The following is a 19,656-nucleotide window of genomic DNA, read 5'->3' as shown; positions in this document are numbered from 1 at the left end:
AATCTGCAAGAAAGTGATAAACTTTATCCTGTCCTGTAAGACCAGTCCTGAACTAGTTCTTTCAAAGTATTGGTTCAAAATCCTTCAGCCTTCCATTTCTTCTCCAGAGGAAAGGGAGGGAAATGAAAAGCCTCTGATTTCACTGACCAGTTCAAGTGAAAGGGTAGGTTTATATTCAATAAAACCCTAGAACTGTGTCATTGATCTTGTCCTGTCTCACTGAAGACTGCACCTGGTTAAGCTGTGTCTACAAGGATTGGTGATATCCTAATGCAATTCTTCACGGTGAAGATACATTTTGTAAAGGCAACAGAATAATAACTGTAGTAGATGTCAGCTTACAGAGGAACGTCATCAGACATAGTCCCCTTTCCCTATGACAAAAGAGTTGAGCACCTAATCACCAGGAATCTTTTTTTTTTTTCAGAAAAACATAGAATTTGGTATTTAACACAGATATTTTCAATCTTATTTAATACTAACTATATTTTGGGAAACAAATACTGTTGTTTCATAATTTTCAAATACATTTTACAGTAGTAAAACCTACACTTTTCTGTACAAATTATGTGGTATTCATAATTACCTGTTGTTGATCTCGTTGTTGTTGATGTTGTTGTTGGTGTTGTTGTAGATACTAGCAAAGAATAAAATAAGTACAGTTAAGATGTAGCTAGATGTAGTGCAATATGGTGGAACATTAAGGCAAACTAATTAGTAGCATGGGAACAGGGAGTTTTAGGGGCAGAAAATGAAATAGTTGAAAAAAGAAGTGGACAATATTATTCTAGAAAGCACACTAGAACCTAGTAGTAAAACCTACACTTGTATTATGTGGTATTAATAATTACCTGTTGGTGTTGTTGGTGTTGTTGTAAATACTAGCAAAGAATAAAAGAAGTACAGTTAACACCATTACGTTCAGAAACAAAATATCAATTAAGACACACCAAAATATAAGTAGTGAAAATATGATTTTTTTTTTCAGAAAAACATAGAACTTGGTATTTAACAGAGAATTTTTCACTCTTATTTAATACTAACTATATTTTGGGAAACAAATACTGTTTCATAATTTTCAAATACATTTTACAGTAGTAAAACCTACACTTGTATTTTCTGTACAAATTATGTGGTATTAATAATCACCTGTTGTTGATGTTGTTGTTGGTGGTGTTGTTGTAAATACTAACAAAGAATAAAAGAAGTACAGTTAACACCATTAAGTTCAGAAACAAAATATCAATTAACACACCAAAATATATGTAGTGAAAATATGTGAAAATATTAATCTTTTTTTTTTCAGAAAAACATAGAATTTGGTATTTAACAGAGAATTTGTCATTCTTATTTAATACTAACTATATTTTGGGAAAAAAATACTGTTTCATAATTTTCAAATACATTTTACAGTAGTAAAACCTACACTTGTATTTTCTGTACAAATTATGTGGTATTAATAATCACCTGTTGTTGTTGTTGTTGTTGTTGTTGTTGTTGGTGTTGTTGTAAATACTAGCAAATAATAAAAGAAGTACAGTTAACACCATTAGGTTCAGAAACAAAATATCAATTAAGACACACCAAAATATAAGTAATGAAAATATGTATTGTAATAAATATAAGGTTTATACTATTCTTTTAAAACATTAAAGTTCTATGGTGGAGTTGCATCTGAAATAATAAACATTGATGTGACAGTTCCCACATATTGATAGCACAATATAGCATGCCTTTAGCTGTGTTAGCTACAATTTTTAACATCTTATGAATCCCTTTGGTTAACAATTGTTATTTTATACCTTCTTAGACCTTTAATTCAGTACCGCACTATTAAGAAATATTCAGGCCATTCCTTTAAATGGGGGGTAAAAAGACTAGTTTTATATTCCAGAGGCTTTAACTCTGGGGAAATAGAAAACAACAGATTTCTGTTTATTGTTAAAGCCGCGTGAAAATTTACCACTCAAGAACATGTATGATTCTATGGTGTGATTCTATGGTGGATGTCTTCCCTAACTTGTCTTTCCTAGATTTGTTCCCTTGGACTGACCTTGGATTACTATTTTCAAATGTCAGTGATAACAGAAATCACTAAGGGGTATTTCAACTCGTAAGTGCTTTAACTGTTCTTTTTAACTTTTATTTTCTACTGTTACTCATTTGGAAAGAAAATATATAGAAAAAAAATACTTATAATAGGGGCTGGAGAGAGTATGGGCAAGGGTATGTTAGCCCTCCTGCTGTTTTATTTTCCCATGTTAGTCTGTTCAATCCAAAATTGTTTATAAATCATAATAGTTTTTATCCTACTTCATATTTAGATCAAATTTAGAAACAGATTTCAGGTTTGACTGTTACAGTAATGCTGCTTTTTATCAATTGGTATAAAATCAGTATGGGAAGATTATCAGTTTTGATGCTTTTATTCATTTCTACATTTAAAATGGACAAACAAAGCTTAGCATGTGATCTTTATTATATATGTGCAGATTTTGAAGACCTTTTCTAACCATTTTTTTTTCTGAGGCCTCCTGAAATTTGTTTTTCAAACTGCAGGTTGTGGTCTGTTCTTGTGGGACCAAGCCTGAGTCAAGTCACTGTCCAACTGTGACTCGATTCCCTAAGCAGTGGCACACAATGCTCACCACCTGGGATAATATGACATTAGTCAACAAGGTATGAGAAGCATGCCTCTCCTCTAATCGGTTCTGAACCTCCAGTATGCAGCTTTCTTACTGGGGACACAGGAAAGGGCAAGTGGAGAAAAAAGTGGGATGTTCGGAAGAGTCTGCTTACACTTCCTCATTTTCCCATGAGTGGGGTCATTGGGTTCTTATCTGTGAGGTGAAACTCATATGTATTTATATATTATATACTGCATGAGAATTGTGACATTTTTTTGGTTGATCTGGTTTTAATCCACTTGTCTGAGAGAACAAGGTTTAGGGGCTCCAGGGGCCTCAAAAAACAAGTTAGACACTATATCACTAATAATCCTTTGATAACTACTTTCAGAACCAAGCTAAAGGCATCTGTTTTTGGAGATAAATTCTGTGGATATATATCAAAGTAGGAAGACTATGAATAAGCAGCATGGATTAATAATTTCATGCTGATGTCAAAAATGCATCTCATTTACAACAACAGAAAAGGTCGTTTTTTAATATGGAAGCAAGATCCCTTCCTATGCCAAAGTTGCTTGCTAAAATTCAAATTAGGACCCCAAGACCTGTGGAAATGACCAAATCATGATTGTCAAGCAAACCACATTTTTAAAGAGATGTACTGTAGTGCAGTAAGGCAGAACATTATGGCAAACTAAATGGTAGCACTGGAACGGGAAGTTTTAGGTGCGGAAAATGAAATATGTGAAAAAAGATGTGGACAATATTATTCTAGAAAGCACACTAGCTGAAAGTAGGACAGCTTTCTGTAATGAACAGTTCTTTCTGACCCTTCCCTATTTCGACACGATCCAGGGAAAAGTGAAGAAACACTAGGAAAAAGATCATGCAGGAATACGGGGATGAAAACAGGGGGAGCGTGTCCAAAGTGTGCAGGTGTCCAGGGGAGTGAGTCCGCGGCAAACAATCCAAAAGTAATCCAGAGGATAATCCAAAAACACAAGAATAAATCCATGGCCAGGTGATCCATCCAACAAGGGATTAAAAAACATGAACCGGGTCGGAACCGGCAGAAGGGGAACAGGAACAGAGATTAAAACCTTAATGGGACCAGGCGCTTCCAGATCCCGGACTTGCACGATACGGAGATCAGATGCAGAGCCCAGATTAACGTCAGTGCCTGGCTTTTAAGGTGGACAGGGAACAGGAGACCGGTGCGGGGAATGACACAAACCAGGAAGAACCGGAGCGCCCTTAAGGAGGAGGGACTACAATCGTGACACTATCACTGCGCTCACATTAGGATGCCTGCTGGCACAGGGAACAAGATAAAAACTAGGAAAGATGGCATTACACAAGAGATGACAACACAGTTTATACTTGAGGGCTGACCTATGCCATGAAGGATGACAAAAGAATGAGATAAAAAGAAAGGTTTGTTAAGAGCTCTGAGTTTCACAATATTATTGTAGAAGAAAAATGTAAAATTAAAGTTAAAAGAGAAAGAAGAGATTCCATATTAATATTCCACATTAAGTAGATTTAAAGAAGTACAGTAGTAAACAGATTAAATGAAGCAATAATTTTACTAACATCTAATGCACCACAGGTACCACCTTATCGATTTTCATCAGCCAGTCATGTTAAATTTGTTTGCTGAGTGATATTGCGGTATGCTGTGGTGTATTTGCCATTCAGACGTTTGCTGTGCAATCTGAGTGGATACATCAGTTTTTCAGTATGATTTCTCATTTAGAAGGCAAAATAAAAATTCTGTACACATATAGTATCTATTATTTTTTTTACTTTTGATGTAATTATGCATGGGTTTATAATATATAGTGAAACACAACTGTTACAGAACCCAGGAATTAGCCGTGGAGAGAGACCGGCGAGACAGGAGGACCCTATGCGTAGCGGTAGGAACGGAGCAAATGAGAGGGTTCGTCTGGGCTCAAGGTATTGGGTGGAGTCGGGGTAAGACATAAGACCTCGGGTAGTGGATGTAGGGCAACCAGGTGAGGCGAGCCTCTTGACAAACGATCCCAATGCCGAGCGAGGAGGAAGGAGAAACCCGGAAATATAAAGCCCCAGAGACAAGACACACCGGAAGTACAAGGAAAGCACATGGAAACTAGGAACAGGACAGAGCAGGAGCACCTTCCAGCTGTGGAGGGTGTGACAACAACCCTGGGAGGCTGGGACTACATTCTCAAGACCTGGGTTCGAGATAATGCAGTGAGGCACGAACTAGGGTGGGAGCGGCGAGGGCACAAGCCCTAGAACCCGAATTCGTTACAATAACAAAAGGACAGACAATTAAATATGGGCTATTTCGAAGTCGCAATTCTGAGATATAAAGTCGGAATTCTGAGTTACTAAGTCGTAATTCTGAGATAATAAGTCAGAATTCTGAGTTACTATGCCCAACTTCTGAGTTACTGAATCGGAATTCTGAGATACTATAGCGCTTTTTTTTTTTACTCCCTGGCGGAAATGGGCTTCCATATAAAGTAAACAGTAGAGCAACAGCAGTAAAACAACAGATCACTTTGTGGGAGGCGCATAGTGCTTTTGAAAATCTCAAATATGATTTTTGCTGTTTAACTGTTTTCTGAGATTTTGATTAAAACTGTGTTTTAAAAAATAATTGAGAAGACCTCTATTGTTTTAGTTAAAACTTGTTTTTTACTTACTGCAATGGAGTGTTCCATTCAGGCAATAACTGTAGACATAAAATAGACATATTAATCAATCTCAGAAAAACAAAAAATGAAGGCGTCTTATATTAATATATTCTTAAGGTTATTGGAAGTGCCTATTGAGGTCTCTCACGAAAGGGACAAAATTAACATTTGTAGTTTTCAGGAGCTTCAAAGCAAGAAAGTAACTGAAATGTTTACTGACTTGTACTGGTACTGGAGATAAACTGTTAAATGGAATTGTCTGGTTTATCCTTGTTCTGATCAGATTTTAAGATCAGATCCAGGTTAAGTATTTGAACCCTGGTAAATGAGCTTGACATTCTGTTGTTTTTAAGAAACTAATTTACTATATAGAAAACCCCTTAGGTTAAAAATGATCTCTCTCGGTTAGTGAAAGCAGTTTTAGAATAGAGAGATACCTGTAGGTTCCCTATTCATTTTAGCAGCATCCCCACATTTATATATAGAGAGATTTAAGTCTAAGTTGTATTCTGTTTAGTGCAGATGGCAGGTTTATCTCTATTTTTTTGGTCTGTTAGGTGTTATAAAGGATTCAAACTTTGGTAGGTGTCTGGGTTTTTTCTGGTTGTTCAGGACTTAGGCCTTTGAGACACCTGTTTCGCAAATAGTATAATTTGTATGAGGTATGTTTATGTTGTGTGTTGTTTAGTTTGTGATGTGTCATTAGTAATAAATATTTAATCCAGTGTGCCCGACATATTTTTGTAGATTTTGTAGTTTTTGTAGATTTATAACATCAAGGAAAAATAAATGAGAAAATTAAGAAAAATATACCTTTTTTGTGCTATTTTTAGAGATGAGTTAACAAAATTATTGATTAATCTGTGGTAGTTTATTTGCTTTTGAAATGACAAGAATGAAGTGATTGATAAATCTCAAATATGATAATAAATGCATTTATATTAAAGCTTGGAAAAGTAGAGCATACTAACAAAAAATAGCAAACTAATATGCTCTATATAAATCCGGTAAACAGGTAACAGAGAATGAGGCAGAGTAATATTAGCATGAACTGAGAAAATACACAGGACCACATCAAGCATGTATATTTAGCTTGAGTAAATGCACAAATGTTCTATTAAAAAGTCTACATCTACTTATATTCCTACGTTTGCCACGCAACAGTTCCTTTTTGTTTTGTTACAATGAAAGGATTTTCTTTGATAAAGTAACATTTCTTTTTTCTTTCTATTTTTAAAGCTTAGATGAAGCAAACAGTATTTTGTTGTATAGACTGTTTCTATTTAAATGCATCCAAATGATTAAACAGGATTCTACAGAACTGAGAAAATGAACTTCTAGGTTGTTTTGTATTCTTGCATATTTTAGACTTAAAATTAAATCTTTAAGATGAAGATAATTTGATTATTATGTAAAACAAATACATATTTAAATTATTTATTGAACCAGTAATCCAACAGTAAATATCTGTGTGTAAATAAGTATGTAAATGTCTCCTGTAACTGTTATCAGTGTTTCATATCAGCTTTTAGGAATTTTGAACCTTTCTTCCTTGCAGAACTGCTTCAAGTTAGTGACATTTAAGGGTTTCCATGCACAAACAGCTCACTTCAGCTCACATTTCAATGGGGTTTAGGTCTGTACTTTGTTTTGGCCAATCCAGAATCTGAAGCTTATTCTTCTTTAGCCATTTTCTTGTAGATCTACTAGTATGCAGATTCAGTTGACAAATCAATGGCCTGAGATTTTCATCCATAATTGAATGATGACCATACCAAATTAATGGATTCGTCTCTGCTGGAAACCATCCCAGTTGTAAGGCAGCAAAGCAGCCCCAAACCTTAATACTCCCACCTCCATACTCGATGGCTGGAATGCCTTCTCTTGTTGCAAGGGTATTTTTTGTTTGGTTTTCTCCACACAAAATGTTTCTCATTGTGGCCAAAAATTTAAACTTTGAAGTCATCTTTCCATTCTTCCAGTACTTTATGTCCACTGGGTTTGTCCAGGCGCACTTTGGAGAACTTTAGATGGGCAACATTTTTTGTTCTGGCATTGTTTCTATGTAAACCACTTGTATTCAGTATTTTCTTAATCAAGGGATGAACATCAACATTATCTGCAGTGAGAGAGGTCCTTAGACGTAATTCTAGGTGACGTCTAGGGTGATTTTCTGAATTGCTCTTAGTGACATCTTCAAGGATGATCAGTGACCTTGAATATTTCCCATTTGTACTGTATACAGTATTTCTGGGACAATGGATCGATAGAGCCCCCAAATGTTAAGAATTGGTTTTGTATTCCTCCCTAGTCTTAATGAGCATCAACTACTCTTTTTCTGAGGTCCTCTGAAATCTCTTTTGAACATGGCAAGACATGTTTCCACCAAACTCACAAAGTTCCTGACCATTAAAGGGGACAAGGTTGCCCAAATTAACCCATTATTCTAATGACTAATTCTAATCAATTATTCTAATAATTGAGAGAAAGGTGTATGTTACCTGTATTGATACGTGGCTATATATTGTAAGAAGTGATTTGCTCAGTAGAAAACCTTATCCTGGTAAGTTTCTTATCTTACTCTGGACTGTATTTGTTGTTTTTTCCTGTTATATTGAGGAATTTTAGAAAGTCCTAAAGAAGGACTGACACTTTACCCTACACCTTAATATGCTCTGTGAACCTAAGCCTACTATTAATGATGTTTTCTCTCTCATTCTCTATCATAATATCTTTTACATGGTTCTCTCAGTGTAAACAAGTGACTGCAAGTATTCCACTTGAGAACTCCCACTTTTCCCACTGGAGCAAGACATGCATCTTAGAGTTACTTTAATTGCCATAGTAGAGTGAATACAGAAAGATAATCATGCTTTTGCAGATTTTCTCCAACCTCTCTTTAATATATAGTTCATTTATCTCCTAAAACAGAGCTTGAATTTCAGTGGGACAGTAATATTAAAAATGTATAAGACATAATTCAGTCCTCTAATAAAATACAGTACATTTGGTGTATCACCCAGCAAGTCTTGGTCCTTCTATCAAATGAATGTTCACTGAATATTAATAAATTATTATGAGTGATTTTCACATTTAAAGGATTTAAGGTTATTTAACAAGACAAGGTTTATTAAGGTCACAATTTTAGTGTTCTTTAAAAAGATATTAGTGCAGTCATTGATATACCAATTAAGTGTAAACAAGAAATGCTAAAACAGGATCAGCTATTGAGATTAGGTTAATCAGGATTCATTACCAATTAAGATTAAATAACAGTTTAAAGCTTAGGTTATTTGTTAATAAGAAAGAGGGAGACTGCGTTGAATCTCCCCTACCTTGAAAGAGGGTTGTGATTGTAACCCCTATAAGAGTGTTATAGTGTAATGTTAGTGTAAATCCTGGAGGTGGTTTGAGTTTTGAGGATTACAGACCCTATAGCTGTCTGTGGAAATGAAATCCACTATAAAACAGGCAGCTTCAAGGAACCACTATAGGTTAAAAGGCTGCTGAGGTGAGGAGGTGAATAACTCTCTAGTTGGATATAATGGGAGTTGTAGCCAGAGAGCATTCCAGATGATTAGTTTCCTAAGGAAAAAATGTTGTACCTTAGTGTGGTTATTGAGAGTCTTCTCCAGTTGGGAGAACGGTGTCTTCTTGTTGCAATACTGAGGCATTGATTTGGGAAATTCTGAAAACATTCAAACTACTGGCCCACAAATGCAATGTACGGCAGTGATTACATTACAATGTAATAAGTAAAGTTTATTCCAATTTATTAAAATATTCCTCTCTCCACAACTCCACAACTGAAACGATATTTCTTTTCTTCTCTTTTCAACATGGAATAAACCTTTACTTGTTCCCTTGCAGCCTACACATGCTGACACAGCTGCTTATTTGAACTATGGTACAATGTACTTACCATGTCTGACCACAGATTTTCATGGTTTGATTAGGTTCAATTATGTTTTCATTGTAAAAACAACTGCAGTCTCCCAAAGTAGTACATTTCATTGTGTTTTCATCAAAATATGGTGTGTCATCTGGACACCTTGGATAACAGCCTACATAGAAATATATACAGTAGAAACAGTCAACAAATGCATTTATATATATATATTTCAGTTAAACTTTACTTCCATGAATAAATGTGCATCATAGTACTACATCATGATGCAGTACATCAAAACATCTAGTGAAATATAAACTCAAGCTTATTAAAGAAACATTTCCTGTAATGATCCTTGTCTTAAAAAAAAAACTTGCTTTCCAAAGAATTGAACTATTAATAGAAAACATTTATAAAATATTCTCCTTAGCATTTTAAGACATTGAGAAAATATCTAAAATATTTTGTGGGTAAACACTTTGAGCAACAGAAAGTTTTTCAGTTGAGCATTGTAAACATTTTTTAGAGTTTAGTTCTGACCCTACTGCTGTCTTTTAAACACTAACATTATACAGAGTGCATTATCTGTAACATATTGGACACATTTTCTGATGATGCAACCTATCTAGAGATATGATTAATTTAGGATTTAGATAATACAAAGAGATGAATCAGAGGACAGGGACACAAATGGAGAGTAGAAAAAGTATTCCAAACACAGAACAAGATGCACTACATCACACAAAGTTTGAAGAGTCTGGAACAAGTTTCCCAGCCATGTTCCTGAAGGTAATCCCCCTTTAAAAATTGGCTGTGAGATTTTTGGATCATCCATCCATTCATTTTCTAACCACTTCTTCCAATTCATTGCCACTGGGGAGCCGTCAAGCAACAGGTAGAATTGTACACTGCTTGGGATGCCAGTCCATCATAGGGCACACACAGACACAAACAGAGACATGTACTGTACACACTCACACCAAGGGCTAATTTTCCTAGAAGCCTAACCATAAACTGGAATACCCAGAGGAAACCCACGTGAATAAGGGGAGAACATACAAACTCCACACAGATAGGGCCTTTGATCTGTAATTGAACCCAGGGCTGCAGCGCTGTGAGGCAGTAATGCTAACTAATGTAACCAATCATTTAACTACTAACTACAAAACAGGCTAGATGCTGTAGGCAGAATGCCCTTCCTTATAACCTTTCTAAAAATGAATTTCTCAAATAACTGCAGATTATCAACATATATAAGCATAAGAATCATACTATAATAATAATAATTGCTTACACATTATACAGTATAGCGCTTTTCTGGACACTCCACTCAAAGCGCTTTACAGGCAATGGGGACTCCCCTCCACCACCACTAGCATCCAGATGGCAATGGCAATGGCAGCCATAGTGCGCCAGAACACTCCCCACACATCAGCTATTAATGGGGAGGAGAACAGAGTAATGAAGCCAATTAATAGATGGGGATTATTAGGAGGCCATGACTTGTAAGGGTCAATAGGAATTTTGGCCAGGATGCCAGGGTTTCACCCCTACTCTTTTTGAGAAATGCTCTGGAATTGTTAATGACCACAGAGAGTCAGGACCCCAGTTTTATGGCTCATCCAAAGAACTAGTGAAAGAAAACTAAAAAAATAACTAAAAATAAAAAGTAAGCTGAAAACTTAGCAGAAAAGAGGCAGCCCGGACGTGTAACTGAAACAATTGGAAGTGTCACTCTTACCTTCAAGCTTTCCAGTGAACTTATTGTTTTTTCCACATGTTTTCACTTTACCACAAGGATCATAATGCCAGCTACATTCTCCAGGGTTATTATAATAATCACAATATACAGCTAGAAAAATAGAACAAAGCATTTTCATATATCTAGAAATTAAACATCAAAGGATATTTCTACATCAATTTAAATAAAAAGACTTTAAGTGTTGTTTTTTACTTCTTTATAAATCAGTTTAATTCCTAGAAGAATGGAGCTTAAGAGGACAGCTTTTGTAGACAAATTCATAATATCACGACGACGTGAAACAGCATTTGATTTTGAAACAGTTTAAAATGAATAAACATAGGTAGATATCTTTTGCTACTAGTATCATGTACTATACATTCTATGTTTAAGACAAACTTTGCTACTTATATTTTAATAAGTAGATAATCTTAGACAAAAAACTGAAATAGCTGAGACATACGGCACAAGTCAGGGGTTCTCCACTGGATGCAGACACCCTCCTCACTGCATGCTTCAGCATACGCAGCCACAGTTGTGCAAAATCCCAGGAATTTGCCTTCAAACTCACAAGAACATGACTCTTGCACACACACCTCATAATAGTACTTGGGGTCCACCTGAATTTAACAGATAAAAAGGTGAAGACAGATTTGGATATGTACTGTATGTTAGTAAAATTGCCATACTGCAAATACTACAGTAATGCTCAAACGTTGGAAAATGTTCATAAATGTTGAGTAGGGCTATAATATTGCTAATTGTTTTTCCTTATAATTCTTATGTGCCTAGTTCTTATTGATCACAGTTCTTTTCATTAGCATCTTAATAAAGAGTGCTTCCAAGTATTTCACTGATAGTGTATGAAAAATTGTCTCTCTTTACAATTTGTCTGTGAGAATACCTCTCCCTATTAAGAGCAGTACAATTTTTGTCTAAAAAATCTTTCTCTAGACTCCATTCATGCCCCCTAATTTTAGTTCATTGTTTATTTTTAACTTAAATTTATTTTTAGCCCTTTGTTTAGAAAATGAGATGCAATAGTATTCACAAAACACTAAGCAGCTGGTTGTCCTACAATTTCACATGGCTCACTCATCTGAAGATGACAGATGAGGACAGCTATATGGAAAACCTCACACCAAGCTGTAGGAAGTAATATACCTCGTTTTCATTGATAGCCACTGGAGTGTTTGAGTTGCTGTGGAATTACTAAGAACTTGAGTTGATAAAGATCTCAAACCTGTTAAAAATAGAGGGCTCCTTGTTCAAAACGCCCAGATACCTAGAGAATGCAATGGGCCTTAATCTCATAAGTGTGAATATAGGGGGCATAGTGATTTCAGTCTCAAAATAGTTTCCAGGTGCTTTGAGAAGATACTGTACCATAGTCAATCTAAGAGGGCGTACCCCCTTCTGGTTTGGGCCCCCTTCTGATTTCGTCTTATGCAGTATATTGGATAAAGATTAAATTTCTGTTCCTACAATATGAATTTTCTGTGTTAAACAGTACAATATATATTTATTTTACTGTATGAAGAAAGTAGGAAGCAGTTAAGTCTCTGTTGGACAGATATACTTAATGGTTTAACCTGTCTAGATAGTTCTGAAACTCTTATAAATGTTCATGATGTGTTGGATAAAGTAATTTTGTTCCTCTGCCTTCAACACATAGGACAATAAAGTATGAAGACAAAAACTTTGTTAAAAGCAATTTTCACAGTTATAATTTAAGAAAGATAAACTTCCAAACACTGAAGATGTTTCAGTAGCTGAAATAAACTTCTCTGGTAGAGATGTTATATACAGTAATACATTTGCACAATATTGACAAGTGATTGAATCCTCAAAAGTTGCACAGATCTCTCTGCACAAGGTACATTAAATGAAAAAGAAAATCTACTGTCACTTTCAAACAAGCACAAATGACTTGTTTGAATATCCCAGAAAATAAATTTCCAAGTATACCCCAATAATCATTGCCAATTCCTTAGGTATTTTTCATGCTTGCAGTTAGCAGTTTCACCTTTTCTATTTTGGAAATGTTTCGTTTGGAGATCTGGTAAATTATATGCATTCAAACAGTTAATTTCAAAAATTAAAAAAAATCTTGAATACATTAATGGATTATGAACAACATATTACCCTTAATTCAATTAAATGTACAGGTGTTTCATTCAGTATATGAACCACTTTCATCTTGACCAATATTAATATTCTTTATACTGTATATATAATGTATATATATATATAATGTAGTACTTATACCCCAGTTAAACAAACATGTATGCATTATTTTACAGTACCTTGCTATGACATTTTTCAAATGTTTTCTCTAGAATAATTCTGCATCTCCTTTCAGCCCATGTGAAACAATAAGAGTGTCTCTCACAGGGGAATGTCTCATTCACTGTATCAGAACAAGCGGCACCAGATGTTTTCCAGCTGTTACCAAATTCTAGTTCTTTCGTCACTGAGAGCTTTGATCTGGTCTGGAGGTCATTTTTTGCATTTGAGTCAAAGTTTCCACAGAGACCACACACTTCATTCTGCAAATCAAACAATAATAATTAATGTGAAAAGGGGAAAAATAAGTATTTGTAGTTGTCACTATTTTAATATTAAATATAGATTGAAGTGACCCATATGAAAATACATATTAATAGTTTGTAATGGTCAATTTAAAATTACTATTTGGATCTATGATTTAATTATAATTTCAAGCAGATTTCCATATTTAGTTTTCACATTTTTGTATTAAAAAGAAAGAACAAGTTAAAAAAGGAAGGAAGAGTGATGCAAGTCAAAATCATTAACATCATAACTATAAATACATTAACATTCAATAAAAATCAAACTATCATTTATAACTGATATTTTTGAAGACTAAACTTTGATCTTTCAGAAACCATGTCATATGACAATAAAATACTCTGGTATCTTCAAATAACACTAATCATGTTTTCATAAACTGGCATTTTTTAAATAGTGATTGAAATGTTTCTACCACGTTACTGATGATGTTTCACCAGCAAAACAACAAAAAACCTTTTTATAAAACAATGGATTTTCAGTAAGGAAAACACACTTACAATCCACTTAGATGCCAGAAGGATGGTGACTCTGGTATGTTTGTCCCACACCAAGGTAATTCCAAGTTTAGGAACTGTGATAATTATGTAAAGCCCCACTGTGTGAACTGAGTATACGGGCTCAATCTCACAGGAGTTTGGATTTTGTGAGTTTATGGTCACATTCATGTCACTTAATTTTAAAGTAACTTGATCCTGTTGAAATTAAAAGAAACATATTTAAGTTACAAATTAAAAATAGTAGAGACTAAGGGCTGAAAATAAATAAATCAGTTGTTGACACCTTGATATCAAGTACAATAGCCCGAGAACATGTCAGAGCCTCATCACAGCAGGGAACACTCTCTGCCTTGATTTCAAAAGTTCCATTCCCATTACCACAGTCATCCTGAAACGAAGAGACATAGAAGGATAAGCAAACTCATCTGTGCATCAAAGAAGTATAGAAAACTCACATCAAAACTAAATCTTAATTCTGAACATTGTCTTTGTTTAAAGAGCAAATCTCAAAGACATTCTTATGTGGTTCACTACATACAACAGATACCCCAAGTTATAAATGTCTTGAGCTCATTAACTTACCTCCACAAGAGTATATTCACAATTCCCATCAAATCTGTACGATTTTAAATCAAAGGTCTGATAGTGTCCATCTCCATAAACTTGGCATTTACCAGAGCAATCATTACCAACGCAGATCCACTTTCCATCTTGACAAATGCTGTAATGCAATAAGTTATATACTGTATGTGAGAATGAGCCCTGCATTGTAGATTTTGGCAACTCAGCTTACAGTTTTCAGTTCCACCTATGATACTCTGTTTTATACTTACCACTTTTGACAGTGTAAATTTAATTTTTCTCCAGGTTTGTACACTTGACCACTATATGTACACGTGCAGTCTTCATGAGGAACACAATTTCCATTATGGTCTTCATATTTTCCTTCTGGACAGTAACAGCCACTCTGACATTCTTCGCTGGTGTGCTAGAAAAGAGAACAATATTAAAATATACTACTTTTAATTTTTTATCACTGCAATAAAAATGTATGATACAAATTTAATGAGATCTCAGAATGTTTCATACTGTGCAACGTAATGCTAAGCTAAAGTGATAGTTGAAGTAACCCAGTTCACCACTTAAGTACAGCGGGCATTATGTGCCAGCAGGACCACTATATATCATATATATATATAATGTATTTGATAAATGTCATGCTCACACCGATCTCTTTGGCAATGTGCACTTTGGCAGCCAGCCACTGCTCTACCCACCTACATGTTCAGTTGCCATGAACAACAATTTGACAGGAGACATGAATCACCTGGAGACTGTTTTGAACTCACCTGATTCAGGTGATACAGGGATGTTAAGGACTCTGATGCTGATCATGGCTCTGTGATCAAGTTCCGTCCCTGGGTATCTTGAGCTTGTTTTCTCAGAGTCTCTATCTTGTTTTTCTTTCTCTGTCCTATTTTACTATGTTGGATTCCTGACCTTTGCTTTGTTTCAACCTCATTCCCGGATAAATCCTTGTCTTGGTATCTCCACATTGTTTATCTCAGCTTGGACCCTGGTTTGCTTCAACCTTGTTTTATAGGATATTCCCTTTGTGCTTTTGGATTGTAGCGGCAAGGCTTATTAAAATACAGGAATTAAGTTTTCTGCTCCCTTGCCAGTAAGGCCCTATCTCTCTCGACATCTCTGTGGTGCAGCCACAGAGAAGCTATTCATGCAGGCTGATTTAAAGATGTTTTCTTTTGATAAGGGACAGCTCCCAAATGGGGATGCACTTAGCTAAGCCTGGCTCATGATCAATGGTCATCCATTGGCGCCTAAAAGTCTGCAAGATTCCAAGGGAGAGCCTCATCCAAGTGCTTTACAACCCCAAGGTCAGAGGGCATGGTTACTCATCATCAGCCAATCAGAAACTGGTAGGGCAGAATAACCCAGGTGGGTCTCTGATGCCCATGAAACTTTCAGCCAATGAACAAGCTGAAGTTCCTCCAGGTAAAAGCAGGCATAACAGAATTCCAAAAAGGAGAATTCCAGGGGAAGAGAATTCCAGGGCAGGACGGCCCCAGGCCAGAACAGCTAGGAAGCACAGGACATTCTCGCAGCACTCCTCCTGAACATCCTCAGACTCAGCCCGGACAACCACGTAACGGCCAGTGTGTCCGAGGGCCAGAACTTTGCTTTGTTCTAAGAGTCGAGAGCGGAGGTTGCCACGCGTAACCAAAGGATCCACCCGAGGTTAGCATCAGCAGCAAGCCTCGTGAACAGGTCGGAACTGTGGACAGCTGAATCAGTATTCAGAACTAGCGCTTCATCAGGAACGTACCGGTCTTCTTCCTGACCCACTGGGACCCACGGTCACTTTTCTCCTGTGCACAAACTTCGCTAGTTAAAGCCAACACTAACTAGCCGGTCTTCAGAGAGCAGTGCAGCAGGAATTTCTCAAGCCGCACCGAGCACAGCCTGGCACGGAGCCAGAGAGCGCAGATTGGACAGCAAGAAGCCTGCAACTGTTTCTTTGTGCCTGCAGGATATCTGAATCCCCAGAGATTGAATGAGTATTCAACTTCACTCCATTACAGCTCGAGAATTCAATTGTTATCCCAACCAGTTGATATCAATTTAATTCCTAAGAGTTATGTACTTGTTTCGAGTATCTAGTGTAGAAATTGTAACCAAGTTCAATTACGAAACGGTCTAAATGAATGATATACCGAACATATGTCCTCTTGGTAAATGTAACTCTTTGTAACTGAATGAATATATATCTTTTGTATTCTGCTAACCCTCACGATAAGATCTGTTAGGGTTACATGCATATTCTATTTATTAATAAATGTATCCTCGTGTATTAGTACCTGTGTGTGTGTGCGTTGTTTGAGTTATATCGCATGGTTGAATTCTAAGGCCATTAAAAGAATCATTTTGTGATTTACTGCCACAATTAATAATTGTCCCAGTAAATGCCCAAACCCCTACAGAACTGGTGCCTCGTGAGAGCATACTACAGGATTCACCAGCTTTGACCCCAGCCTTCTCAACCAAAGATCTGAACTATCGTCTCTACCTGTCTCAGAGCTCTACTACTTCAAGGAGTCCAGAGCTCGTTGCAGCACCACACCACCTGTGTTCTCAATGTTCCCAACTCTCCTGCCATTGCACAGCCTGCAGCTAAGTATGTACACTTTCAGTATCCAGTATGTACTGTATACTTTAAGCACAACCCAGTACATTTTTGCACGCAGCAGTGCTTAACGTTCCCCTGACTGTGTGCTAACTGTGCAGTTCCCAGCACAGTTAGCACAGCAGCATCATACAGTATGTTAACATTCCACTGATAGTAAAATAGAAAACAATTAAAATGAATCATCCCCACTGTGACACAGTGGAAGGAAACTTCACCTTTTCACTACTGGAGAGCCACTAACACCACTAAGGCACCCATCTAAATTATTTCTCTTTCCCTGATTGTCACGTGAGAATGTCTCTCATGAGCAACACCTGAGCTTCAAATTAAGAGCCTTGCATTACATTGTCAAGTGACTCCCCTTCATTCATCCCAGTACCATGCCATCAGCTATAGAGCTAAGGCGCACGTGTTTTGTTTCATTTGAATAAAAGATTATTCAAAATGTTTCTCTCAAGCCTCAACGCTCACCTTACCTAAGTTGAGAACCCTAAGTTTTTAGCGACTGCAAACAAGCTCTCTACCTCAGTTGACACTTAAGCATGTGAAAACATAGTCCAGAAGAACTTCACTGTTTCACCACCTAATTTGGCTTTACCAGAACTTACCTTTGGCAGATTTAAACTATCACATGTCTTTTGACTTGTGCTTACAGAAGAATGAGCACAGTAAACAAATATTTTCTCCTTTGTACAATCTGCAAGAAATAACAGTAGAAAGTATAAAATACATAACATGCATTGATATATATTCAGTATTGCAATATATGGAACATTTAACCTGACTAGGAGAAAGACTTGACTTTCATGAACAAAGTTTGTTTTACAATGATAGATATTGTTACAATCCATGAGCTTATCGGAAAATGAAGTTTGCATTTTACATCTTATACTGTATTATTCTTTAGAACAAGTTAGATTTACATTTAGGATTATGAGTTCATTAACATCCTGTGCTACTTTATTGGTTACACATATGTCAAATGAATTTAGTTTGTATTTTAGTTTAGGCTTACTTGTATTATTCTAATTATTTTAACATGCTGTGTCATCTGCATAGAGTTTTTAATCGAAATTTAAAGTATTTTTTATGACTATCATTTTATCTCAACATCAAAGGAAACCTACTCAACCAAATTTAGAAATAGTGACCGAGTATCAAGTAGACAACTTACTACATTTAACAATCACACTCTGCTGTTTTATCAATACAACCATTGGTCATCAACTGGTTTAAAAAATAACAATATTATATTATACAAGACAAGATATTGTTCAATATGATTTGATTTGATAAAATATGAAGTTCAATTGTGGTTTGCATTCTGGCATTTTGAATTCCTGGCATGCTATCTCAAGAGCTATTGAATATATTTGCATAGGTTTCTTCAACTTGTTCAGGTTTCTTGGCTTAGTCTGAAGGCTAACTGGTTATTTAGCTTCTAGGAAAAACTGGCCTAATACAGAGTAAGTGTGTGTGTTTATCTGTGTGTGCCCCGAGATGGACTGGTGTCCCATCCAGTGTACATCTTGCCTTGTGCTTGTTACTTTTTGGATTAGGCTCTAGCTCCCCTGTGATCCTATGCTGGATAAAGCAGTTAAAATGGATGGATGATGTTTAAATATGTTTTTTTTTTATTTTTAACTTTGCAGTAATTTTATTTTAACTTGAATTACATCTTACTTTGTTTAGGACTGCAGTCAAGTATCCCATCTTCACAATTGCTGAAATTACATTTAAAATTAGCATTAGATTTCTAGCACATATGTACAGTAAGTATTAAATATATTAATACTACTGATAAATGTAAGCATATTTTCAAAGCTCACTGGATACAATTATATTTATATGGTCTCTGTACAAAACCCTTTCAAAGGCATGGTATGGTCCAAATAATTGGTCAACCACAGAAACAACCTAAAGAGCTACAGTATATTATATTTCAGTTCAAAGAATAGCTCAGCTTGTCTTTGATGACCCCTCCCTCTCCCGCCATCTTCTCTCCCATTTTCAACTGTTGCCTTCTGGGAGGCGTTTTAATTGCCTATGGCCAAGAAAAATATATACAAGAAATAATTTGTTCCCTGTGCAATTGGTGTGTTAAACTCAGTTCTTGTAAGTGACTGTATGCTGTATGAAGCTGTATCAATATAGTGTAATACATGGGCAGAGTGAGATGTATTGTTTACTGTACAGTATTATGCATATTGTATGTATTGTTGCATGTTTTGGACTATTGTTTGTTCTTAAGGTGTATTTCATTTATGTTGAGTGTTATTTATTTTTTGTAGTTTTATTAGGGTGAATCCAAAGACAAAATTCCACCTTTACAGATGGACAATAGAGTTATATAAATAAATACAAAAATGCACAATTGAAAGTCTCTGCAAAGAGTTTTTATACTAAAGGGACAAT

The 19,656-nt window shown here is 35.8% G+C and overlaps 1 protein-coding gene across 6 annotated transcripts in view; it reads right to left on the bottom strand.

Annotated features, from left to right (window-relative positions):
* Positions 1 to 19,656, bottom strand: part of LOC148655022 (mucin-6-like) — a 76,780-nt gene that overhangs the window by 35,941 nt on the left and 21,183 nt on the right. For 4 of the 6 annotated variants that reach the window (XM_088645094.1, XM_088645096.1, XM_088645098.1 and 1 more), the window contains exons 18-32: positions 18,925 to 18,965; positions 17,850 to 17,938; positions 14,870 to 15,024; positions 14,619 to 14,757; positions 14,320 to 14,424; positions 14,037 to 14,231; positions 13,251 to 13,493; positions 11,408 to 11,564; positions 10,945 to 11,055; positions 9,237 to 9,378; positions 5,324 to 5,352; positions 1,468 to 1,515; positions 1,150 to 1,188; positions 852 to 881; positions 587 to 637 (exon numbers count right to left, since the gene is read on the bottom strand). In XM_088645094.1, coding sequence (XP_088501220.1) covers positions 587 to 637; positions 852 to 881; positions 1,150 to 1,188; positions 1,468 to 1,515; positions 5,324 to 5,352; positions 9,237 to 9,378; positions 10,945 to 11,055; positions 11,408 to 11,564; positions 13,251 to 13,493; positions 14,037 to 14,231; positions 14,320 to 14,424; positions 14,619 to 14,757; positions 14,870 to 15,024; positions 17,850 to 17,938; positions 18,925 to 18,965 — 1,574 coding nt within the window. Of the gene's footprint in view, positions 1 to 586; positions 638 to 851; positions 882 to 1,149; positions 1,191 to 1,467; positions 1,516 to 5,323; positions 5,353 to 9,236; positions 9,379 to 10,944; positions 11,056 to 11,407; positions 11,565 to 13,250; positions 13,494 to 14,036; positions 14,232 to 14,319; positions 14,425 to 14,618; positions 14,758 to 14,869; positions 15,025 to 17,849; positions 17,939 to 18,924; positions 18,966 to 19,656 lie in introns of all 6 variants that reach the window. The other 2 variants (XM_088645095.1, XM_088645097.1) reach the window with 2 other exon arrangements.

Source organism: Lepisosteus platostomus, chromosome 9 (assembly GCF_059453375.1).
Source record: "Lepisosteus platostomus isolate fLepPlt1 chromosome 9, fLepPlt1.hap1, whole genome shotgun sequence".
Classification (NCBI taxonomy): domain Eukaryota; kingdom Metazoa; phylum Chordata; class Actinopteri; order Semionotiformes; family Lepisosteidae; genus Lepisosteus; species Lepisosteus platostomus.
The sequence above is the reverse complement of the archived record's forward strand: the minus strand, read 5'-3'. Positions and strand labels throughout refer to the sequence as shown.